The following is a 20,767-nucleotide window of genomic DNA, read 5'->3' as shown; positions in this document are numbered from 1 at the left end:
CATGGCTCATATTTAGATGTCATGTCATCTGCATGACAAAATGAGTATTTGGAATGAATAATGAATCATCGGAAGAAAAAACACATCTTCCTTCTGAACATAGGTTGTCACTGAGTTTTAAAGTAAAAATAATACTATTTGGTATTTCGTTCTGGTCTAAAGTTCTTCACAGAGCTGATGTTAGTTTCCTTAAGTCGTTGCACTGTCCTGGTTTTATAGATCAGTTGGGATTTCTGAGGTATCCGGAGTTTAGGTGACAGATGTCAGAAGAGACACTAGAGCTAAGTTTCTCAGCCTCTTTCTAGAACAAATCCTCTAAGCCTAAGAAACAGTTCTTCCACCCTGAGAACAAGAAGGCAGGAAGGTTCCCACTGGATTGCTGCCGTTAAGTGGGACCCCTCCCAAGGCCAATGTAATAGAAGAGAGTTTTGTCAACAAGCTCAAGGACTGTGACAGTCTTCCGGAATATGCAGTAAGCTCAGAGAACTTGTCTGAGGAACTGCAGGGGTATCAGTGAGTAAGAGGCCTTTGGTTTTTGTTATGTTTTTAAGATATTCAGGGGACAACCAAAGAAAACCTCCCTAAGGAGAAGCAGCTAGCAACCCAGAGTCCTTTATCCTGGCACACAAAGTGCCTCCCTGCACTGGTCCACCCTTTGTTCTGGTACAAAGAATATATTCATCATGAAATAGATATGGATGCATGTAACAGAGACCCTCCAATGACAACGGCTTAAATAGATGAGAAGTTTGTTTCTCTCCATGTAAAAGCCCCTCTACTCTTCACTGATATGATACCTACTTGTCCTTCAGGTCTCACTGGAAATGTTACCTCATTTGAGAAGCCTTCCCTGATGCCTCCTAGACAAGTTAAAGTATTCTTTTTTTTTTAATAAATTTATTTACTTATTCATTTATTTATGTTTGGCTGTGTTGGGTCTTCGTTGCTGCGCACGGGCTTTCTTTAGTTGGGGTGAGCCGGGGCTGCTCTTTGTTGCAGTGCGTGGGCTTCAGTAGTTGTGGCACGTGGGCTCAGTAGCTGTGGCGCGTGGGCTCTAGAGCACAGGCCCATTAGTTGTAGTAAATGAATTCTAGTATAACCACAATTTTTAAGAGAGCTGGAGGGGTTCCACCGGTAAACCAAAGTGTTCAGCTTATTTCTGGAAGGCAGAAAGTAGATGGAGGAATTTCAGATCAAGATGCTTATCAAACACAGGCATCAACTTTTACTTGTTCCTAAAACCCCACCAAAACATATTGTTAATGGTATAAAACCATGAGGACAGCATGTTTCATATTCCAGATCATCCCGCTTTATCACCCACAAAGTAGGATGTGTTGAATTGGGTTTGCACACCTTGGGTCAGTTCTGCCTCTCAGCTCCCATCACCTTGCGTCTCAGTGAATCTCACACAGTAGGGAGGTGGAGCAGCGCCAAGGACGACAGGAAGAGCTGCAAGTCTCATTCTGTTCTTGGTTCCATTCCTGAGGCTCCTCCAGTAAATTAGAGGGCCACTTGGAGCCCTGCTGGTCTCATAGGTAAAGTGGCGATAATAACATCTGTCCTGTTTCTTTCAAGGTGTGTTTGCTGGACTAAAATGAGGCCAGAAGTAGGTAGAAACTATATGTCCTCATCCTCAAGCCCTGACTGTTAAAGTCTTCTCCCTTCAAATTTCAAGTTACAGTGAAGGCAGGGCACGCGTGCCTAGATTAACAGGCTGTTCCATCCCACCTCATCCTCACTTCACCTATGTGGGAAGTCAGTCCCCACAGTTCCACCATCAGCCCCGAAACAGGTCAGTCCCCAGGGCCTGGAGGATGGACAGGGACGTGACATGGGCTGGGGGTACCGTCCACTGAGAGGACCTTGCCCACAGTGCAAAATCTGATCCGTTCTCCATTGTTTTCTTGTTGTTCCCAACTCCTACAAAGGAGAGTCTGCCTTCCCTAACGTTTCACTCAGCGAGGTACCCAGGCCCAAATTGACCTGCACTCTCATTCCCTATATGAAAGCCTCTTGCCTCAGATGTGTTGGTGGTGCCAGGATTGTGATGTTCCAGCATCAGCCTCCCTCTCCTGCCTATGAGCCCTTTCACAGCACCCAAGTCAACAGCACTAAACCTCCAGGTGAACTGTATCCCAGGGCTTCATTGTCCTTTTTTCCCCCAGTCCAGCCTCTCTCCATCCATCCAACATGTTCCAATACCCCGATGACAGGTGTAGTAGGCTGAATAATGCCCTCCCCAAAGAGGTTCACATCCTAATCCCTGGAATCTATGGATATGTTACAAAAGGAACTTTGCAAGATGTGATTAAACTAAGGATCTTGACATAGGAGATTATTCTGGACTATCTGAGTGGGCCCAGTATAATCACAAAGGTCCTTATGAGAGTGAAGCAAGAGGACAGAAGGAAGCAGAGGGAGACAAAGACATGTGATAACAGAAGCAGAGTTGAGAGAGAGAGACCCTGACATATGAAGGGAATAAGGGGCTACCAGCCAAGGAATGGAGGCAGCCTCTAGAAACTGCAAAAGGCAAGGAAATGGATTATCCTTTAGAACCTCCAGAAGTAACTCAGCCCTGCCAACACTTTTAGTCATGTAAAACCCAGTTTAGATATGACCTCCAGAACTGTAAGAGAATAAACTTGTGTTGTTTTAAGCTAAGCTTGTGGTAATTTGTTACAAGCAGCAATAAGAAACTAATAAAATAGGAGTGAAAATTAGATCATTTACTTTGAAAAACTGTTTGGCAATATCTGCAGAAGCTGAACATATGCCTGCTTCATGACTCACAATTCCACTCCTAGGTACGTACCCAACAGAAATGTGTGTATATGTTCACCAAAGACATCTGCTATAATGTTCCTAGCAGCATTATTTGTAATGTCCCAAACCTGAGAATTACCCCAATGCGTATCAGTAATAAAATGAGTAAATCCCGGTACATTCACACAGTGGAATACTATACAGCAAAAAGAATGAACAAGCTAAATCCATAGACAGTACGCACCTCTTCAACATAATGTTGAGTGAAAGAAGCCAGAAACAGAGTATATTCTGTATGATTCAATTGCTATAAAGTGCAAATACAAGCCAAAGTAATCTAGGCTGGTTGAAGCCACTACTCTGCCCCCTGGAAGGAAGAAATATGAGACAGTCTTCTGGAGAGCTGGTAATATTCTGTCTCTTGATCTTAACGATGCTTTAGTTTGAGCAAAATCATTGAAATTGTGAAATGTGCACCTATTAAACATCTACTATACATTATTAAAAACTTTTTTAATGGGGGAAAGGACACCAGTGCCTTCATGCAAATTTGCCCAATCCCCTCCTGTGAATCCCCGACCTTCCCAAACGAACGGTTGTGGGCAATGGTCAACCCAGATCTAAGATTCCAGCTCTGTAGAGACCAACTCTGGGTTAAAATGACCTGTGAACTTGCTTAACATATACTTACTAAAGGGCCAAATTTAGCGGATTATTTTCCTAAATAAAGGAAGCCTGCTCAGAGATAAGTGTACTTTCCCCCTTTGAGAAGTCAAAACTACTAATTATTTTAAATTGACATCATCTGAACAACAACAGCAAAAGGTCATAGTCTTTTCTCCACCAGATGATCCCTTATAAATGAGTTAAAATCATTGCTGCTTCTTAATTTCATCTCTCTTTAATTCCACAGTGGAGTTTAATATATAAAACATACGTTGTGGAATTTTAATATGTATTAATGTTTCAATAATAGTATAATGAAGTTATAAACTCATCAAAACAAAAGAAGAACGGTTGCTCCCACGAATGCCTCAACCTGAAGTGAGGCTCTGGCTTTACCAAAAGAGGGTACAGGGACGGGAAGGGGGAAGAGAGACCCGTGGGGGACAGACACACGGACCAGCCGGGTGGAGATGAACTGCGGCGGAGGGATGCAAATGTGGACGGGCTGGGGGACCAAGGGCCGTTATAGAGGGGTGGCCGACGCCTGCTGTAGGAAAGACGCTGCCGCCCTTGCTCTGGGCCAAGTCACTCAGGCCAAAGCGCGGTGGCCTGGTTGGGGTGTGGGAATGGGGGGAGGGCGGATACTCGTGGGGACAGAAGGCGGGGCTTCAGAGGCCACACTTTGGCCCCCGGGGCCGCCGCCCACACCTGCAGCACAGCCGCGAACCGGCGCGTCACTCCCAACGGAAACGCCGTGCAGCCCGGGCGTCTGGCGAGGTGCGCGCCTCCTGGCCCCCGCTACGACGCTTCACCGCTCGGGGTCAGACGCCCGCATCTCTCCGCCGGGTGGGGGCGGGGACACGGCGGCACCTACCGGGATCTGCGACTCGAGCCGCCGAAGACCACATCCTAGCTCGGACGGCGCCCCGGGGCCACAGGCACGGAGGGTCCAAGCGGAACCGGGGAGGCGGGAGGCGCCCCGCCGACTCGACAGCGCGTCCCAGGTCAGTGTGAGGCCCTGGCTGTGCGAGCTGCACTTAGGGAAACTTTGGTTTGCGTGTTGGCTGCCGGGAGGAGGGCGAGGAGAGCACAGCCAGGGCCCAGCGGCCTCCGTGCGCCCCGCCCGGTCCGCTCAGGCCCTGGGAGCCGGCACCTCCCGCGCACCCTGACTCTGCAGATACCTGGCGCCCACTGAAGGCCTTCGGGGTGCAGGGCCCTGTCCAAAGACTCTGCCCCACCATTCCGGGCCGCTCCACGGAGCCCATTCTCGCGCCTCCCGCAGTCCCCGCCCGTTCTTGGCTCGGGCTTTGCGGCGGCGCGGGCTTGGACCCCGCCGGCATGCGGGTTTCGCCTCCTTCTCGGCCTTGCAGCGCTGGGGACGTGATGAGGGTAGCCGGCGGCCGCGGGATGTCTGAGAGGATCCGGGGCAGGGGCCTCGCGGGCGCGGGTCGGCGCCGCAGCGGGAGCGGCGCGCGCTCGGCCGGAAGAGCGCGCGGGTCAGAGGGGCGGACTTGGACGTGTCTCCGCAGGTGTCTCCGGCCGCCTGGCGGCGGGAGGTGCAGGCTGGGCGCCGGGGGCGGGCCAGAGGGGGCTGCGGAGCCGTTTGCAGCCACTGTCTCCACAAATGCGAGCCACACAGGTGCGGGCAGCCGGGTCCCCGGAGCTGTTGGGGGCGCACAGCTTTGGCACCAGGACCCCAGTCCCCTTGTCGGATAACTGGGGTCCAGAGGTGCGCCTGCCCAAGCATGGGGGCAATGGCTGCTCCCATCGGGCGTGCCATTTCCCAAAGGAGGGCCGTGTCCTCCAGGCGGGCGGTGCGGGGACCGCTCCGCAGCGGCTCTGGGCAGAACCCCTTCTCGTGGACGGCGATCGCCTCAGCCCGCCAGCTGTGCCTTGGCTCCGAGACGAGGCGACGAAACGCGCACCCCGCCCCCATCGGTGTCCCGGTGCTGTCGCCCCAGTCACCTTCCTTTGCCCTTCTCCGACAGCACCTCGGGCTCGCTCCCTCCCCGCTCTCAGGAAAAGCTGAGCCAGCGAGGGCTGTGAAGACGCTGCCAGAATCCTCAGCAGCCTAGAAATCCCATCACCTTGGTTCCCTGAGACTTGGAGGTATAGGTTGGCGTGTCTTTATGTGTGTGCGCTGGGAAGGGGGTGGGGGTGGTAGTGCAGCTCCCCCAGGGCCCAGCCCCAGAGACCTGGGGGACAGCTGAAGTAACTAGAAGTAACCAGCCCTTTTGGGTACGTGTGGGAAAGACAGCAAACCTTACCAGCTACTCCTCCCTCCTGGGCAGTTTCTAAATAGTTCTTTCAAGCTGGTGCCAGAGAACACTTTTCCTGGCAAGTCACTATGTTTCCTGGGACAGTCTCAGCTGCATCTTTTGTTCTGGCTCTGACCCTTTCCTTGCATGGGGAGAAGACATATATTTTGCTCGTGGCAGGCAGGCTTGCCTCATTCCAGGTGCAGCTGGCCTCTGCATCCTGTCCTGGGCTGCCCACTACAACTCTGGACTTTCTCAGACCTGCCTGGGAAAGGTAGGACAGCAGACCTCCAGTACCTGGCCTGTTCTAACTCAAGGCTGTACTCTTCTCTGAGCCTGTGGGCTCCCTTTGCCCCTCTCTAGGCATGGCAGGCATCTCTGCCCTTCACTCGTGTGCGGGAGAGTTGAGCATCAGGTGGCCTGGAGGTGATGATGGAGACAGCTTGGTGGGAGCCTGAGGCAGGGATTGATAGCTAATAGGTAGTGGGACTGGGATGAAGAATGAAGAGTTTGTCACAGATTCTTTCCGAGCGTGCACGGGAAGCACCCCCTATTGGGAGTGGAGCCTGGAATCTTATTAACAAACTCTCCATGTGATCTTATGCCCACAGAAGGTGGAGAACCTGTTGGTATAGGCACCTTAGCCCCATTCTCAGACCCCATTAGCCCAGAGCATTCACGTTTAGTGATAATATGTTTAGAACCTGACATTATTGAATTCCTAAGTGGCAAACATATTAGGATCTTTTAAACTCCTCTCAGTCATCTTCAGTAAAGTAGGTATTATCCCCACTTTAGGAATGAGGAAACAGAGGCTCAAAGGAACAGCTTCTCAAGAGCCGGTAACTTGGGAGGAGACAGAGCCCCAGGCTTTGATACACAGTCTGCTGCCTCCTCTGGTCCCCTTGTGGGCAGCACAAAGACAGGGCATCCTGGGGCAAAGGTGAGGGGCTGAATTTTGAACTTGAAACCCATTTGTTAATTTCCACCCCCTTGCTGCCCTCCCCCACCATGGCCAGATAAGTAGCTTTTTGGGAGGGAGCATAAATCCTATCTGGAGGTGGAGTAAGAGGCTCAGAGGAAAATAAAATTTCTTTCTGAATGACAGGAAAACTGGGGGTGGCTTGGGGAGAAAAAGTCACAGGAAATACCAAGCCTGTCATCTCCAAGATAGCTTTTAAAGCACCTCGGCCCATATGGCACTGCCGTGTTAGATACCACACAAATTAGGTACTCAAAACAGAACCCTACTTTGTAAGAAGCAAGGAGACGTAAGAGAAGGGACACAGGAACATCTAGTTAAGTCCTGGCAAGCAGGTGAGTAAGAGAAAGAGTACCTTTCCCTCCTCAGCCACCTCACCTGCACAGAATGGAGCAGACCAGGTGAGTGCTGCAGCCTTTCCAACCTCAGCAGTCCTTGCAGGGTAGACTGCTTCCTGCACACACACACACACACACACACACACACACACACACACACACACACACCACACACTGGATTGCCGTGCACAGAATCCACTCCAGACACTTTACAGAGTCATAATCAGTGAAATATGATTAACCGCACAAACACTGTGGGGATGTCTTTCTTAACAAGGAATTAAAAAACTAGACTCCAAATGGGAGAGATGTGTGGAACAAATTATAGGTATTTATGTAGCTCTGAATAGCTTTGATTTCCTTCAGTAGGAACTGACAGCTGGCTGACAGAAAACTCATCCAGGGAGAGAAAAGACATAAGTGAAGTATGAAATTTTGAATAATGTTTTCAGGTAACTTTCTATTTCCATGTAGAGTGGGTGTCTGGAGGGGTGAATGTAGTTATAGTTTGAATTGCTTCATTTATCGACAGATATTTTTAGTAGGGCTCGTAATTCTAAGATCCAGTGCTTTTTACTTCTTTTTCCTGCCTTCCAGTCCCGTGGTAGCTGGGAATTTCACCAGTCAGCCTGTAGACTCACTTTCTCTCGTTTTCAGCACACAGCTTCCAAGGTTGGAGCCTACCTGATCAATCTGTTCAGAGAATGAATCTTTGTTTTCTTGCCTAAGAGAGTGGTTGTCTGCTTGGGGTGGGGTAAAGTTCTGGGGGTCCGGTTGTTCTATCCAACCATCCTGTCATGTTCAGCCCCGTGCCTCATTGCCACTTTCGGTGTCGTTTGGCACCTCCATGTCCTAAGCTTCCGGGGTCCTGTGGGTAAGCTGGCTTCCTTCTCATGGGGGCCACCTCCCGGGCGCTTTATGTTGTAGCCTCTGCTATGCTAAGGCAGTTTACCACACCACCACCCGCCTCTGTCTCCACAGCTTGTTTGAAATCGGTCATCTGATGATATCTCTCTTCCAGTTTTCTGTGTTCTTCAGAATAGATATCTTTTAAAAAAAATAACTAAACTGTAATTTTAGTGGGGCCTTGGGAGATGGAGAGAGGCACTAAAAGAGTAGAGCAATATGCCATGATGAATTACAAGCAAAGTTAAAGACATTCTAATTTTAAAATCAAAAGCAATTTATCCAGCTGTTTAATAATTAACATCTTATAATAATGCAGAAATCATTGTATTTGGAAATTATAAGGAAAATGCACTTAAAGGATATCTTTTTCCATAGCTCACTTATTAGGTTCCATTTATATTTACAAACCATTATTTACAGATTCTAAAAAAACAACATTTTAAATATTTTACGTTATTTAAATAGCCTGTGGATTAGAGACATGATAAAAATAAAAGATGGCTAAATTCTGAGATAAAAATTTTAAAAAGAAGAACACAGTGAGTATGAAGGCACAACAGGATAGTCTTTTTCTAGATGTTGTCTGATTTCATTACCAGCCCCCAGGGGACGAATGTTTCATGATTGTCTTCCACAGATGGGGAACTCAAGACTCTGAGAGGCTGAGAGATTTGACCAGGGCATACAGCTAGTAATTAGGAGGGTCAGGATGGAAATCTGGGTCTACCTGACTTTCAGACTTTCTCCAGTTGAACTGCTCTCTGTTTGGAAGGTGTAACTGAACTGGGGAATCATTTAGAAGCTAGATTATAAGAGTCTGACTGAATGTTAATACAGTATTAGCACTAGGTGCCCAGTAAGGATGTTTCACAGGAGGACACAGAAGGCGGGAACATTTCTGAACTAGGATCATTGTAGGCTAGAGACGTGGTTTTCATCCCAGGTGGGGCTTACCTCTATGAAGAGTAAATAAATCAACTTCAATATCGGCATTTTTGACGTGCGAATCGATGAGATAAGAGAATGGACTGAAAGAGGGTGAAGGCATGAAGACAAGGGAATTATTCCAATAAACTACTGATTACAAAATGAGACACTAGGAAACCTAACATGTATACACATGGAAGATAAAGTACCTGATAACTATTTTTTCTGAAAAATTTAATGCTTAAACAATTTCAAAATTGCTCTATTAAATGTGAACAATTTAAAAAGTGAGCAATCCAGTGGGCCTTAGAAGTCTTTATAATGAGCAAAGCGTAAGCCTTTGTTGTTTTTGCTTGACAGCCCTGCAGTACTAAGGGACGAGGTCTGCCTACGGCCTCATGGTAGATATATTCGCTAGTTGCCACTGGCTAGTGGTGTCACTGCCCAGCTTCTCTGAGGCCCTGGAGCCCATAGCACCCTCCCTTTCCACAGGACCACGGTGGGGCCGCTGCCCCCCTCAGGCATTGCAGCCAGCCCCCCTTTTTCTCCCAGAACCTCCTGATGCCAAGTGTGGGGAGGGAAAGTTATGGCAGGAAGTGGCCGGGTTTAGCACTGTGGAGAAAGATCTTTACATGAGGATAAGTGAAAAGGTTTGAATGTCTTTCCAAAGGATTCTTTTAAGACTTTTTTTTAAAACAACATTGGCCCCCATACTAGAAACTATATGAAAGTTTAATATTGAAATCTGGTATCTGGCAACTGGTTCTCATTTGAATATCTGTCTATCAAATGCTACTTTTGGTCAAAGGTGTTTTTACATGATTGATGCTGTTATCTCTTCTTGAATGGCAGTTCTATATTTTATATTATGTTCCAGCTCATTTCTATAAGTCTCTTTGCTTTATTAAACTGATTTGTATATGAAAAATGCTAAAAGAAGGTTTCTTTTGTGATCACTGTCTCATGTGAGCTCTTTGCAGATGTTTCGCATTCAGAATAAACCTCTGAGTTGGGACCCAATCTGTCAACCAACCCTAAATTCCTAGGTTGCTGAGTTGCAGGTATGTCTGGCTCTGGAATAGCTTTTTTAGAACGTTGCACGGGGGACAAAAATCATGTATTTCATGTGTTAACTTTTATTATATTTATGGATGTATATATCTAGTGGTTGTTCTTTGCTTAACATCCTGAATGAAACTAAAGTGGAAACGAATAAGTATATTCTTTTGAATACTGCTTATCAGTAGCTGACTAGCTGAAATTCCTTGAAAGTCTAGGCGTAAATACTATTGATAACACCACAAAAAGTGATTTATGTTGTGAAAACTAAGACTTACTATGGCTCTTTCTACATTTTAATTATGAAACATTCTTACATAAATGCTATGTTCTTTTTTGTGTACATGTCCCATTTTACAAAAGAGAATAGTAATATCATACAGGTGAGTACATGAAATATATACTGTTTGAAGAATAATAATAAAACGAACACCTATATACACACCACCCAGGTTGAGAAACAGAACATTACCTGAACCTTAAAAGCCTCTGTGTGTCCCTCCCAAATTGTATTGTTCTCCTTAACCCTCACCAAGAGGTAACTTAGTCTTGACTATTGTGTAAATCGTTCCTTTGCTTTTTTGTTTTCTGAGTTTCCCACTTGCATGTGATCCTTAAGTAAATTAATTGTTTATTTTTGGAAAACTGGGTAGAAAGCACAAAATTAGATGAATAAAGAAAGATCAATATTAACAATATATGGCAAAATTTCTCAGGAGAACATAAGTTGAACAGTCTCCGGATCTGAGTTCAGCTCAGCATTCCTGAGTATTTACAAGAGCCCCTCTGGGCAAGGTCATGAGTGAGTCCTGGGAAACATGGGGCTTACCATGATAGGGCTTCTGGCGGGCTGCAGTGTAGAGCAGATAGTGGATATGCAAAGGCAATGGGTTTTGAGTCTTTCTCCTCCTAAGCTCACCATGACTTATCCCCAGATCTCAGAGCAGGTCAAAGGAGAACATTTGAGTAGGGCTGAAACGAGTGCCAGTGGCTGCCCCAGAAAGCAGGGTATGGAGGGGAGAGCAGAGATGTGGTCAGGACAAAGCAAGTCAATTAAAGAACAGAGATCAGGCTTACCTGGCATTTGGTCCTCAGTTAACAAGATGGTAAAATGGCAGTATGATCTCAGAGAGGATGTCTGTGCACATCCATTATCCTGGCATCTCCTCTCACCATCTTCTTGGGGATTTTCAGTGCCTTTCCTCTATGATGATCTCCAGATCTCGTTTCTTCTTTCTTGTTCCACCATTTCATCTTGATAGATTATATTCTTCAGTAGATTCTTGAGAGTGTATCCCAATTCTTGACTGATGGTTTGGCTAGATAGAGAATTCTAAGCTGGGAATCAGTTTTCCTTCAGATTTTAAAAAATATTCCTCCATTGCCTAAATCTTCTCTGTTCTCAGTGTTCTGGAAATTTAAAACCATGTGCCATGGTCAGGGTCTGTCTTCATCCATTGTGCTATGTTCTCTTTGGGTCCTTTCAATTTGGGAACTCATGTCCCTCATGTCTAAAAAATTTTCTTGATCTTATTCATCATTTCCTCTCCTGCTCACCCCTTCCTCCACCCCCACTATTTTCTCTTGCAAGAACTTCTATTAGTTGGATCTTGGATTTCCTGATCTAGTCCTCTAATTTTCTTGTTTTTTTTCTCTCTATTCTTTTTGCTTGACTGTGTTAGAGATTTTTATCAATGTTATTATTCAACCCTTCTATTGAGTTTTGCAGTTTGTATCATGTTTTTCTCTTTTGAGAGCTTTTTATGATCTCTGAATATTCTTTTTAATAGACTCTTATCCCTGTTTCATGGTTACAACATCTTCTTATCCCTTTGAGGATAATGAGGTTTTGAAGTTTTCATTTTTCGGACTAATATCTGTCTTCTCCAAGTTGATTTTTCTATTAGTTCTGCTCTCTGTCTTTAATGTAAGAGGCTTTTTTGTTTTCATGCTCATGATTAAAGGGCTTGGATTAAAAACCTAATGTGAAGCTTTTTCACATGAGTGACCTTTAAGTCACACTGTGGGATGATCTGGGTGGCATGTTGGGGAATCCCTGTGATCAGTACTCTTAGGTATTTTCTCCTTGGTAGGTCAGATTCTTGAGAGAAGAGTATAGCAGTTTTCTTCTAAAGGATAAATATATGGCTGCCATCGTTCTCAGAGCTGAGTTGGGGTAGAAGGCTGTGAATCCCTTCACTCAGTGGTCAGTAAACATACCATCACTTATTCTCCTATTTTCTTGTCCTCAAACATGCCCAGTGTCTCTCAGTCCAGAGACTCTCTGTTTCACCATTTCTGGAGAATAAACCACTGGACATCTTTTGAGGTGGGAGAGGGGCAGTCTTCTATCTCCTAGTGGCTTGGAGTGGAGGAGCACTTCTCAAACTTCAATGTGCATGCAAATCACCTGGGGATCTAGTTGAACTGTAGGCTCTGACTCAGTAGCTCTGGGATGGAGCCTGAGATTTTGCATATTTAACAAGTTTCAGGTAATGCTGCTTCTGCTGGTCCAAGGTAGGACCACGGCACTTCCCGGAGCAAGACCTAGGGATCCAACTGCCTCTCTAACAGCTTTTCTCCTAGCCCTCCTTATTTAGCTGTACTCTCCACCCCCTAGTTATAGAGCCTCCTGCTGCCGCCTCTTTCGAGGATTCTGTAGTGTACACGGGCTTAGTTCTCAACTCTGCCACCGATGACTCGAGGCACAGCCTTTTCAGGTTGGCTCAGCCAGTTACCACTGGCCCATCTGCTTTCCGGCTTCCAAAATGTTGTTTGTCATCTTCTCTCCTTTTCCTGCTATCTTTGTGAGTTTATGTTTTTTTAAAAAAAACTTTACTTTTAGGGGGTTTCAGGAAGGGGCAAAATTAGATGTATGTGTTCTGCCACACCACCGTAACTATAATCATCTGCTAAAATATTTTCCTAAAGTTTGGTTGTAGTATGGTGTAGAGCCTGATTTGTGATAAATAACTGTGCTATTTTAAGCTTCTAGGTCTTTGCACAAGGAGCGTTCTCTACTTTTCCTTTCCTCCTTTTTCTGCCTGCCAAGCTCTTTCGCAGTCTTCAAGGTTTAGCTCAAATGGCTGGCCTCTGTGAAGCCCCTTCCGTCCTCAAACCATTAAAGTCTGTGTGTTCTCATGACTTTAACTCATAACCAGCTGCTTATACAGTAACTCTTCCAAACAGCTATGTAACCTCTTCAGGGCTAGGGCCTATACCTTTGTAGCTCAGTGCCCAGCACATATTAGGAGCTTATAGCTGTTTAACAATTGAATTAATTTCTATGTGCATGTCTGTCTTTCCCTTTTTTCTTCACTTTCTTTCTGCTCTCTTTATCTCTTCTTTCTTTTAAGAAGTCATTATATTTATTATCTATTCCAGCGGTTCCCAACCTTTTTGGCACCAGGGACCAGTTTCGTGGAAGACAATTTTTCCACGGACCCTGGTAGGGGGGGAATGGTTTTAGGATGATTCAAGTGCATTACATTTATTGTGCACTTTATTCCTATTATTATTACATTGTAATATATAATGAAATAATTATACAAGTCACCATAATGCAGAATCAGTGGGAGCCCTGAGCTTGTTTTCCTGCAACTAGATGGTCCCGTCTGGGGGTGATGGAGACAGTGACCCGAAGTGTGTTGCTTATGTCCAGTCTCCTCCGTGATCTCGTTTTGGTCGCTGTCACTGCAGAAAACCCTGCTTCACAAAGATAGGCTGTTGGAAATGGAAGCAGGCTTTTCAGTGCTTTTGTGGCAATCTCAGGATATTCCACCTTGACTTTAATCCAGAACGTATGGAGATTTGAAGTTGTTTCAGACATACTTTTAAGGCCACCATCATTTGTGATCTCAAGCAGTAGATCCTCTTGTAGCTTGGACAAAGTTGATTCACCTGGTTTATTCACAAATGGGTCGCGTATCCATTCCTTCCCAGTTCGGGGGTCTTTTGTAGTTGGGAAGTAATGCTCAAACTCTTTTGAAAGCTGAGATAGGTGATCATGCACCAGCTGGGAGAAAGAAGGCCCTGGCTCAGTCTCTTTCAAAATCTCTGCTAATGTTTGAAACATGTCAAAAATCCTAATGTTCGCTTGTCACCCCCATAATTCCAGTTTGGCTTTGAATGCAGCCACTTTATCTGCCGACTTGAACACAGTTGTCATTCTCCCCTGAAGTGACAGATTGAGTTCATTGAGCGGGTTGTATACGTCACACAAGTAAGCAAGTTTTTTTTTTTTTTTTTTTAAATAAATTTATTTATTTAATTTATGTATTTTTTGGCTGTGTTGGGTCTTCGTTGCTGCGCGCAGGCTTTCTCTAGTCGCGGCAAGCGGGGGCTACTCTTCGTTGCGGTGCGCGGGCTTCTCATCACAGTGGCTTCTGTTTTGGAGCACGGGCTCGATGCACACGGGCTTCAGTAGTTGTGGCACGCGGGCTCAGTAGTTGTGGCTCACGGGCTCTAGAGTGCAGGCTCAGTAGTTGTGGCACACGGGCTTAGTTGCTCTGCAGCATGTGGGATCTTCCCAGACCAGGGCTCGAACCCGTGTCCGCTGCACTGGAAGGCAGATTCCCAACCACTGAGCCACTAGGGAAGCCCAAGTAAGCAAGTTTTGCGACCCATTCTGTGTCACTGAAATGTGCTGCCAGTGGTAACTGTTTTTCTAAAAGAAATCTCTGGAGTGGCTCTCATAACTCAAAAACTCTGGCCAGTGATCTACCTTTAGAAAGCCATCTCACTTCTGTGTATAAGAAAAGACGTGTGTACTCTGCGTCCATCTCCTCACGGAGCTGTGCGAACAGACATGAGTTAAGGGCATGTACTTTAATGTGGTTGATAATTTTAATCACATCCTGCGAAATGTTGTTAAGTTCAGGTGACATTTTTCGGCTAGCCAGCATTTCTTTAGGGATGACACAGTGCATAGACTCACATTCAGAAGCGACCTCTTTGACCTGAGTAGTGAAACCAGAAAGCCGTCCAGTCATGGCAGCCGCTCTGTCTGTGCATATACCAACACAAAATGACCAATTCAGTTTTCCTGATACGCAATCATTCAAAGAGTTGAATAGTTCTGCAGCTGTGGTGTTGGTTGGCAAAAAAAGTGCACATAACATATCATGCACATCCTCCTGAAAAATACATCACACAAAAACAAGCATTGTTGCCTTGTTGTCAACATCGGTATACTTGTCAACCTGGATTGCGTACTACGGTGACTCATTAATCCTAACAATTGCGCCTCAGTATCCTCTGCTATTTCATCAATTCATCTAGTTATGGTGCTAGCCGAAAGAGGAACACATGCCACCTTTTGAACTGCAGCCTCTCCTAAAAGTTCATGACAAATGTCCTTAGCAGCAGACAGGATCAACTCTTCACCAATAGTAAAGGGCTTCTTAGCTTTAGCAATGCGGTTAGCCACTAAGAATGATGCTTTCAGTGCAGACAAATTTGATGAAGTGGTGGCCTTCAATAATTGCTTCTGTTTTTCGTGTTCACGTTTTTTTCTTTTGAAAAAGTCCAAAGGCTTGTCTTTTAATGCAGGGTGCTTGGTCTCCATGTGGCAAAGCAGTTTTGAAGGTTTCATGGCTTCCTTGGATAGCCAGCCACATATTATACAGAGCAGGCTTGAAGAATGTGAATCACCTGTTGCAGTGACCCTGTAATTTAAGTAGGACTCTTGGTATTTTCTTTTAAATGCAGCTTTCTTTTTGTTGGCAGTCTTAATTAAGAGTCTTCTGCTGTCTCATCATTGTGTCTCTTCCCCTTTTCAAAGAAGCTCTCCAGCAACGTTTGTTTTTTACTCATTTTGGCTACGGTTAGCTTGTGGGCTTACCAAAACTGTGACTGAGACAAGTGCGCAGTGCGGGGAAAGAGGCGTGGATGGAAGTGGTAAATAAAACAATGGGTGGGCCACATGCGGACTAAAATAAGTATCAGATTCTGACTTAAAGCCTGCCACCAGATGCAGCTTAATTGTCACTTGACACTCACTGATAGGGTTTTGATATGAGTCTGCAAGCAATTGATTTATTGTGGTCTCTGTGCCGTCAGACCTCTCTACTAATGATAATCTGTATTTGCAGCCACTCCCCAGCGCTAGCATCACCGCCTCAGCTCCACCTCAGATCATTAGGCATTAGATTCTCATAAGGAGTGCAACCTAGATCACTTGCATGCACAGTTCAGAGTAGGGTTCACACTCCTATGAGAATCTAAAGCCGCTGCTCATCTGACAGGAGGCGGAGCTCAGGCGGTAATGTGAGCGATGGGGAGCAGCTGTAAATACAGATGAAGCTTCGCTTGCTTGCCTGCCACGCACCTCCTGCTGTGCGACCTGGTTCCTAACAAGCCACAGCACAGACTGGTACTGGTCCGTGGCCCGGGGATTGGGGACCCCTTATCTATTCTACTATAAAATAGAAATTCATGTCCCATATTCTTTATTTTAAAAGTAAATGAGGGGCTTCCCTGGTGGCGCAGTGATTGAGAGTCTGCCTGCCAATGCAGGGGACACGGGTTCGAGCCCTGGTCTGGGAAGATCCCACATGCCGCGGAGCAACTGGGCCCGTGAGCCACAACTACTGAGCCTGCGTGTCTGGAGCCTGTGCTCCGCAACAAGAGAGGCCGCGATAGTGAGAGGCCCGCGCACCGCGATGAAGAGTGGCCCCCGCTCGCCACAACTAGAGAAAGCCCTCGCACAGAAACGAAGACCCAACACAGCTAAAAATAAATAAATTAATTAATAAAAAAAAAAAAAAAAAGTAAATGAGTAGAATAAATAATACTTCTTGATTTCTCAAAGCTACACAATTCAATGAAATAGATTTAAATATTATACAAACTTTTATTTGATTTTTCTCCCCAGCTCTAAGGACTGTTACAAGACTAACATTTCCTTGGCTCTCGATAAAGACATAACTTTTATCACCTAATGAAATTATCTGTTGAATAAGTTTAAATCTAAATGTGTATTTATGTATTTATTTATTTATTTATTGGCCATGCCGCATGACTTGTGGGATGTTAGTTCCCCGACCAGGGATTGAACCCAGGCCCTCAGCAGTGAGAGCGCAGAGCCCTAACTACTGGACCGCCAGGGAATTCCTGAATCTAAATTATTTAAATAAATTAAACATAAATAATTTTCAGTTTTAATGATAATAAAGTGTTTTTAAAGTCTATATGTCTTCACTTGTTTCTAGCCTAGAGAAGTTTTTCGGAGCAACTGTCAAAATTTAACTCAATAGTATGTTGCTAACCCCATAACCTAGTCAGTGTATAATTTAAGTAATGGAATCAAGAAAAATGCATGATCGCATGCTCACCATTCCTATCTCAGTGTGAATTCCAGACATTATGTCAGTTATTTTAACATCTTGTAGTCCAAATATTTTTCATCCTGTAAAAGAAACATCGGGGCTTCCCTGGTGGTGCAGTGGTTGAGAATCTGCCTGCCAATGCAGGGGACACGGGTTCGAGCCCTGGTCTGGGAAGATCCCACATGCCGCGGAGCAACTGGGCCCGTGAGCCACAACTACTGAGCCTGCGCGTCTGGAGCCTGTGCTCTGAAACGAGAGGCCGCGACAGTGAGAGGCCCGCGCACCGCGATGAAGAGTGGCCCCCGCTTGCCACAACTAGAGAAAGCCCTCGCACAGAAACGAAGACCCAACACAGCCAAAAATAAATAAATAAATAAATAAATTCAAAATAAGCCAAAGTCCAAACTGTCCCTGGGATGACGTTTGCTAAGGGAAGTGTTAAACCCATGGGAATGAAATTGAGAGAACTGCATGCAATTCTAGAATTGAAAGAAATCATTCAAGTTAGTGTAAATATGAGGAAGAGCTGAGTTTGATTCTAAAAGTGGGAAAAAAAAAATAAGAAACATCGAAATGCCCCTCTAATTGAAAATTTAGACCTTAATTGCATTATTTAACTGAAAAGCATGTTTAAGTAATTAATACTAAGAAGTTTTTTGTATTAAGCTATCATAAACATGTTCTGTTTTAGTTGATTCAGTTGCAGTTACACAGAATTTTGGCTTTTTTGCTTAAAATTGCATTTTAATATTATTTTAAAAATATTTTTCACAGGTGGAAACTAAGTGGATTATTGTTTAATTGATGTGGGATTTAGAGAAGTACTAGGCTAGTGTTATGTCATAAATATTCAGTGAAGATTTTGGGAAAGTAAATTTTAGTTTGAACTTCCCTAAAGGTTGTTACTATTCTAAATTTTTCAAATTTTGCTCTATATTTATTAATAACATAATCTTATTTATGTCTTCTTTATCTATACATATTTCAGAAATTGTGAATAACAACATGAATATAAATTGGGACATTGATTCTGGCTAATCTTTTGTTCTTCATCTTCTTTGCTAACCAGGTATTGATTCTGACTTTTGAAGATGGATGAAGGTATAGAAATTTCCAGTGATGGAAATTCCCTGATCAAAGCGGTCCATCAGAGCCGGCTTCGCCTTACAAGACTCTTGCTGGAAGGTGGCGCCTACATTAATGAGAGCAATGACCGAGGGGAAACACCTTTAATGATTGCTTGTAAGACCAAACATGTTGATCACCAGAGTGTCAGTAAAGCCAAAATGGTTAAATACCTATTAGAAAACAATGCTGATCCCAACATACAGGACAAATCTGGGAAAACTGCTTTGATGCATGCTTGCTTAGAAAAAGCTGGTCCTGAAGTTGTTTCTTTGCTCCTAGAGAGTGGGGCTGACCTCAGCTTGCAAGACCACTCTAGTTACTCGGCCCTTGTTTATGCTATAAATTCAGAAGACAGAGAGACCCTGAAAGTCCTACTTAGTGCTTGCAAGGCAAAAGGGAAAGAGGTCATTATCATAAAGACAGCAAAATCGCCCTCTGGCAGGCACACTACCAAACAGTACTTAAATATGCCTCCTGTGGATATGGATGAGCATTATTCCCCAGCCACCTGTGCCACTCCTTCAGAAATAGACTTAAAAACAGCCTCATTGCCACTATCACATTCTTCTGAAACTGAAATGACACTTTTTGCCTTTAAAGATCTGGAACCCGCAGGAAGCAGTGATGATATGGGGGACCCAAGCTCCCCTTTGAGGAAGCCTGGTGTGGCCCCTAACGGGCCCAAGCTACCTCAGGCTCCACACTGGATCAAGAGTCCCCCCTCATTAATGCACCAGAACAGAGTGGCCTCCTTACAAGAGGAGCTCCAGGATATTACTCCAGAGGAAGAATTATCCTACAAAACCAATGGGCTGGCACTTTCCAAGCGATTCATCACTAGGCACCAAAGTATTGATATAAAAGACACTGCACATTTGTTAAGAGCCTTTGATCAGGCCAGCTCAAGAAAGATGTCATATGAGGAAATAAATTATCAATCATTTTTTTCAGAAGGAAATCAGCAATGCATTGACATCCCAGTTGACCGGGACCCAGACTCTAACCAGACAGTATTTACTTCCACCTTAAGAAGTATAGTTCAAAAAAGAAACTCAGGAGCAAATCACTATAGCTCTGATTCCCAGCTCTCAGCTGGTCTTATCCCTGCAACTTTAGATGATGGCAAAACACTTATAGGAAAGAAAAAGGTCCTCTCACCATCTTCTTCTTTGTTGTCAGGATCCAAAGAATTGTTGGAGAATATCCCACCAGGTCCCCTGAGCAGGAGAAATCATGCCCTTTTAGAAAGGCGTGGTTCAGGAGCTTTCCCTTTAGATCACAGCATTACACAAACCAGACCAGGATTTCTGCCACCCTTAAATGTGAATCCTCACCCTCCCATCTCAGATATCAATGTCACCAACAAGATTTCCAGCCTTCTTTCTTGTGGTCAAAAAATGCTTATGCCAACAGTTCCTATTTTCCCCAAAGAATTCAAAAGTAAAAAAATGTTGTTAAGGAGACAGTCATTGCAAACAGAACAAATTAAGCAATTAGTTAATTTTTAAGAGACGGCTAGAAAATACATTTTGTTCACATGTCTATACCAGAGAAATATGGAACTAGAGAAGAAAATTCAAACGTTCATCCTTTTAAATCTTTTAAGTGGTTAGTCCATAATAGTTAGGGGTATCAAAATGTACTGTGTATCATCATATTAGGCACTGTGGATATACAAATAATAGATAGCTTTTGCTAAGGGAATTCTCTCAAACAAAATTAAAACTATTTTTTTCAAAACCTTCAATATTTAACAACCTTCATGTGGTTCAAGTTTTTAATTTAAACAAAAATAAGCAAAGAAAGAAGGTCACATATGTTGGAGATAATTTTTAAAATTTCAGATTTGCCAAATATTTTATTAGGAAACTGTGTTCAAATCAATTTTTAAAAAGCATTTCATGATTGTAATTTTCCATGATGCCAACAGCATAAAAGAAAACAAACAGCTATAGTGTTCTATGATCAATAAGCCTAAGCTACAAAGAATGAACTAATTCTTGAAAAATGTTGACTGCAGGTAGGTGACAATCTAACATTTTAAAAGGTCAACCATTATAGTAGACGAGGCAGCTAATATGTGTTGTCAGCTTAATAAGTGTCAAAAATGGCAGATCCGAGTTTTATAAGCTAGTAATAATCTGTGCCAAGTGTTTGTGTGCTGTTTTTTGCTTTGCTTTGTTTTTTAATGTTATTTTATGGAATTCTTCCTTCTCCATATCTTTTAGTTCCTGTTATTGTTTTTTGAAGCTTATTCATAGGTTCCCAATAACAAGATAATACAAAATTTAGAAAGCATTTCTCGTTTTCTTATTATCAAAGTGTTCTTGTCTTTTTAACGACAACCAAAAAAAAAGGTTTGGGATTTATCACAAATAGAAACTAAATGCTTGCTTTGGTTGT

The 20,767-nt window shown here is 44.2% G+C and overlaps 2 protein-coding genes across 4 annotated transcripts in view; one reads left to right on the top strand and one right to left on the bottom strand.

Annotated features, from left to right (window-relative positions):
- The window catches only part of MSH3 (mutS homolog 3), a 262,769-nt gene extending 258,103 nt beyond the window's left edge, over positions 1–4,666 (bottom strand). Inside the window, exon 1 of the mRNA XM_061189407.1 lies at positions 4,617–4,666. The gene's annotated coding sequence lies outside the window, so the exon portion shown is untranslated. The remainder of the gene's footprint in view (positions 1–4,616) is intronic.
- On the top strand, positions 4,135–19,874 carry ANKRD34B (ankyrin repeat domain 34B). 3 transcript variants are annotated; one of them, XM_061189409.1, is made up of 3 exons: positions 4,135–4,439; positions 14,026–14,130; positions 18,306–19,874. In XM_061189409.1, exon 3 carries the CDS (start codon positions 18,328–18,330, stop codon positions 19,870–19,872), a length of 1,545 nt encoding a protein of 514 aa, XP_061045392.1. In that variant the 5' UTR covers positions 4,135–4,439; positions 14,026–14,130; positions 18,306–18,327; the 3' UTR covers positions 19,873–19,874. The 3 variants fall into 3 exon arrangements, with proteins under 3 accessions (XP_061045392.1, XP_061045393.1, XP_061045391.1); XM_061189408.1 differs by lacking the exon at positions 4,135–4,439 and adding an exon at positions 9,828–9,910; XM_061189410.1 differs by lacking the exon at positions 14,026–14,130.
- Positions 19,875–20,767: the final 893 nt, after the last annotated feature.

The sequence above is a fragment of the Eubalaena glacialis genome, chromosome 4 (genome assembly GCF_028564815.1).
Source record: "Eubalaena glacialis isolate mEubGla1 chromosome 4, mEubGla1.1.hap2.+ XY, whole genome shotgun sequence".
Taxonomy (NCBI): domain Eukaryota; kingdom Metazoa; phylum Chordata; class Mammalia; order Artiodactyla; family Balaenidae; genus Eubalaena; species Eubalaena glacialis.
This window is presented reverse-complemented; position numbering and strand designations above follow the sequence as displayed.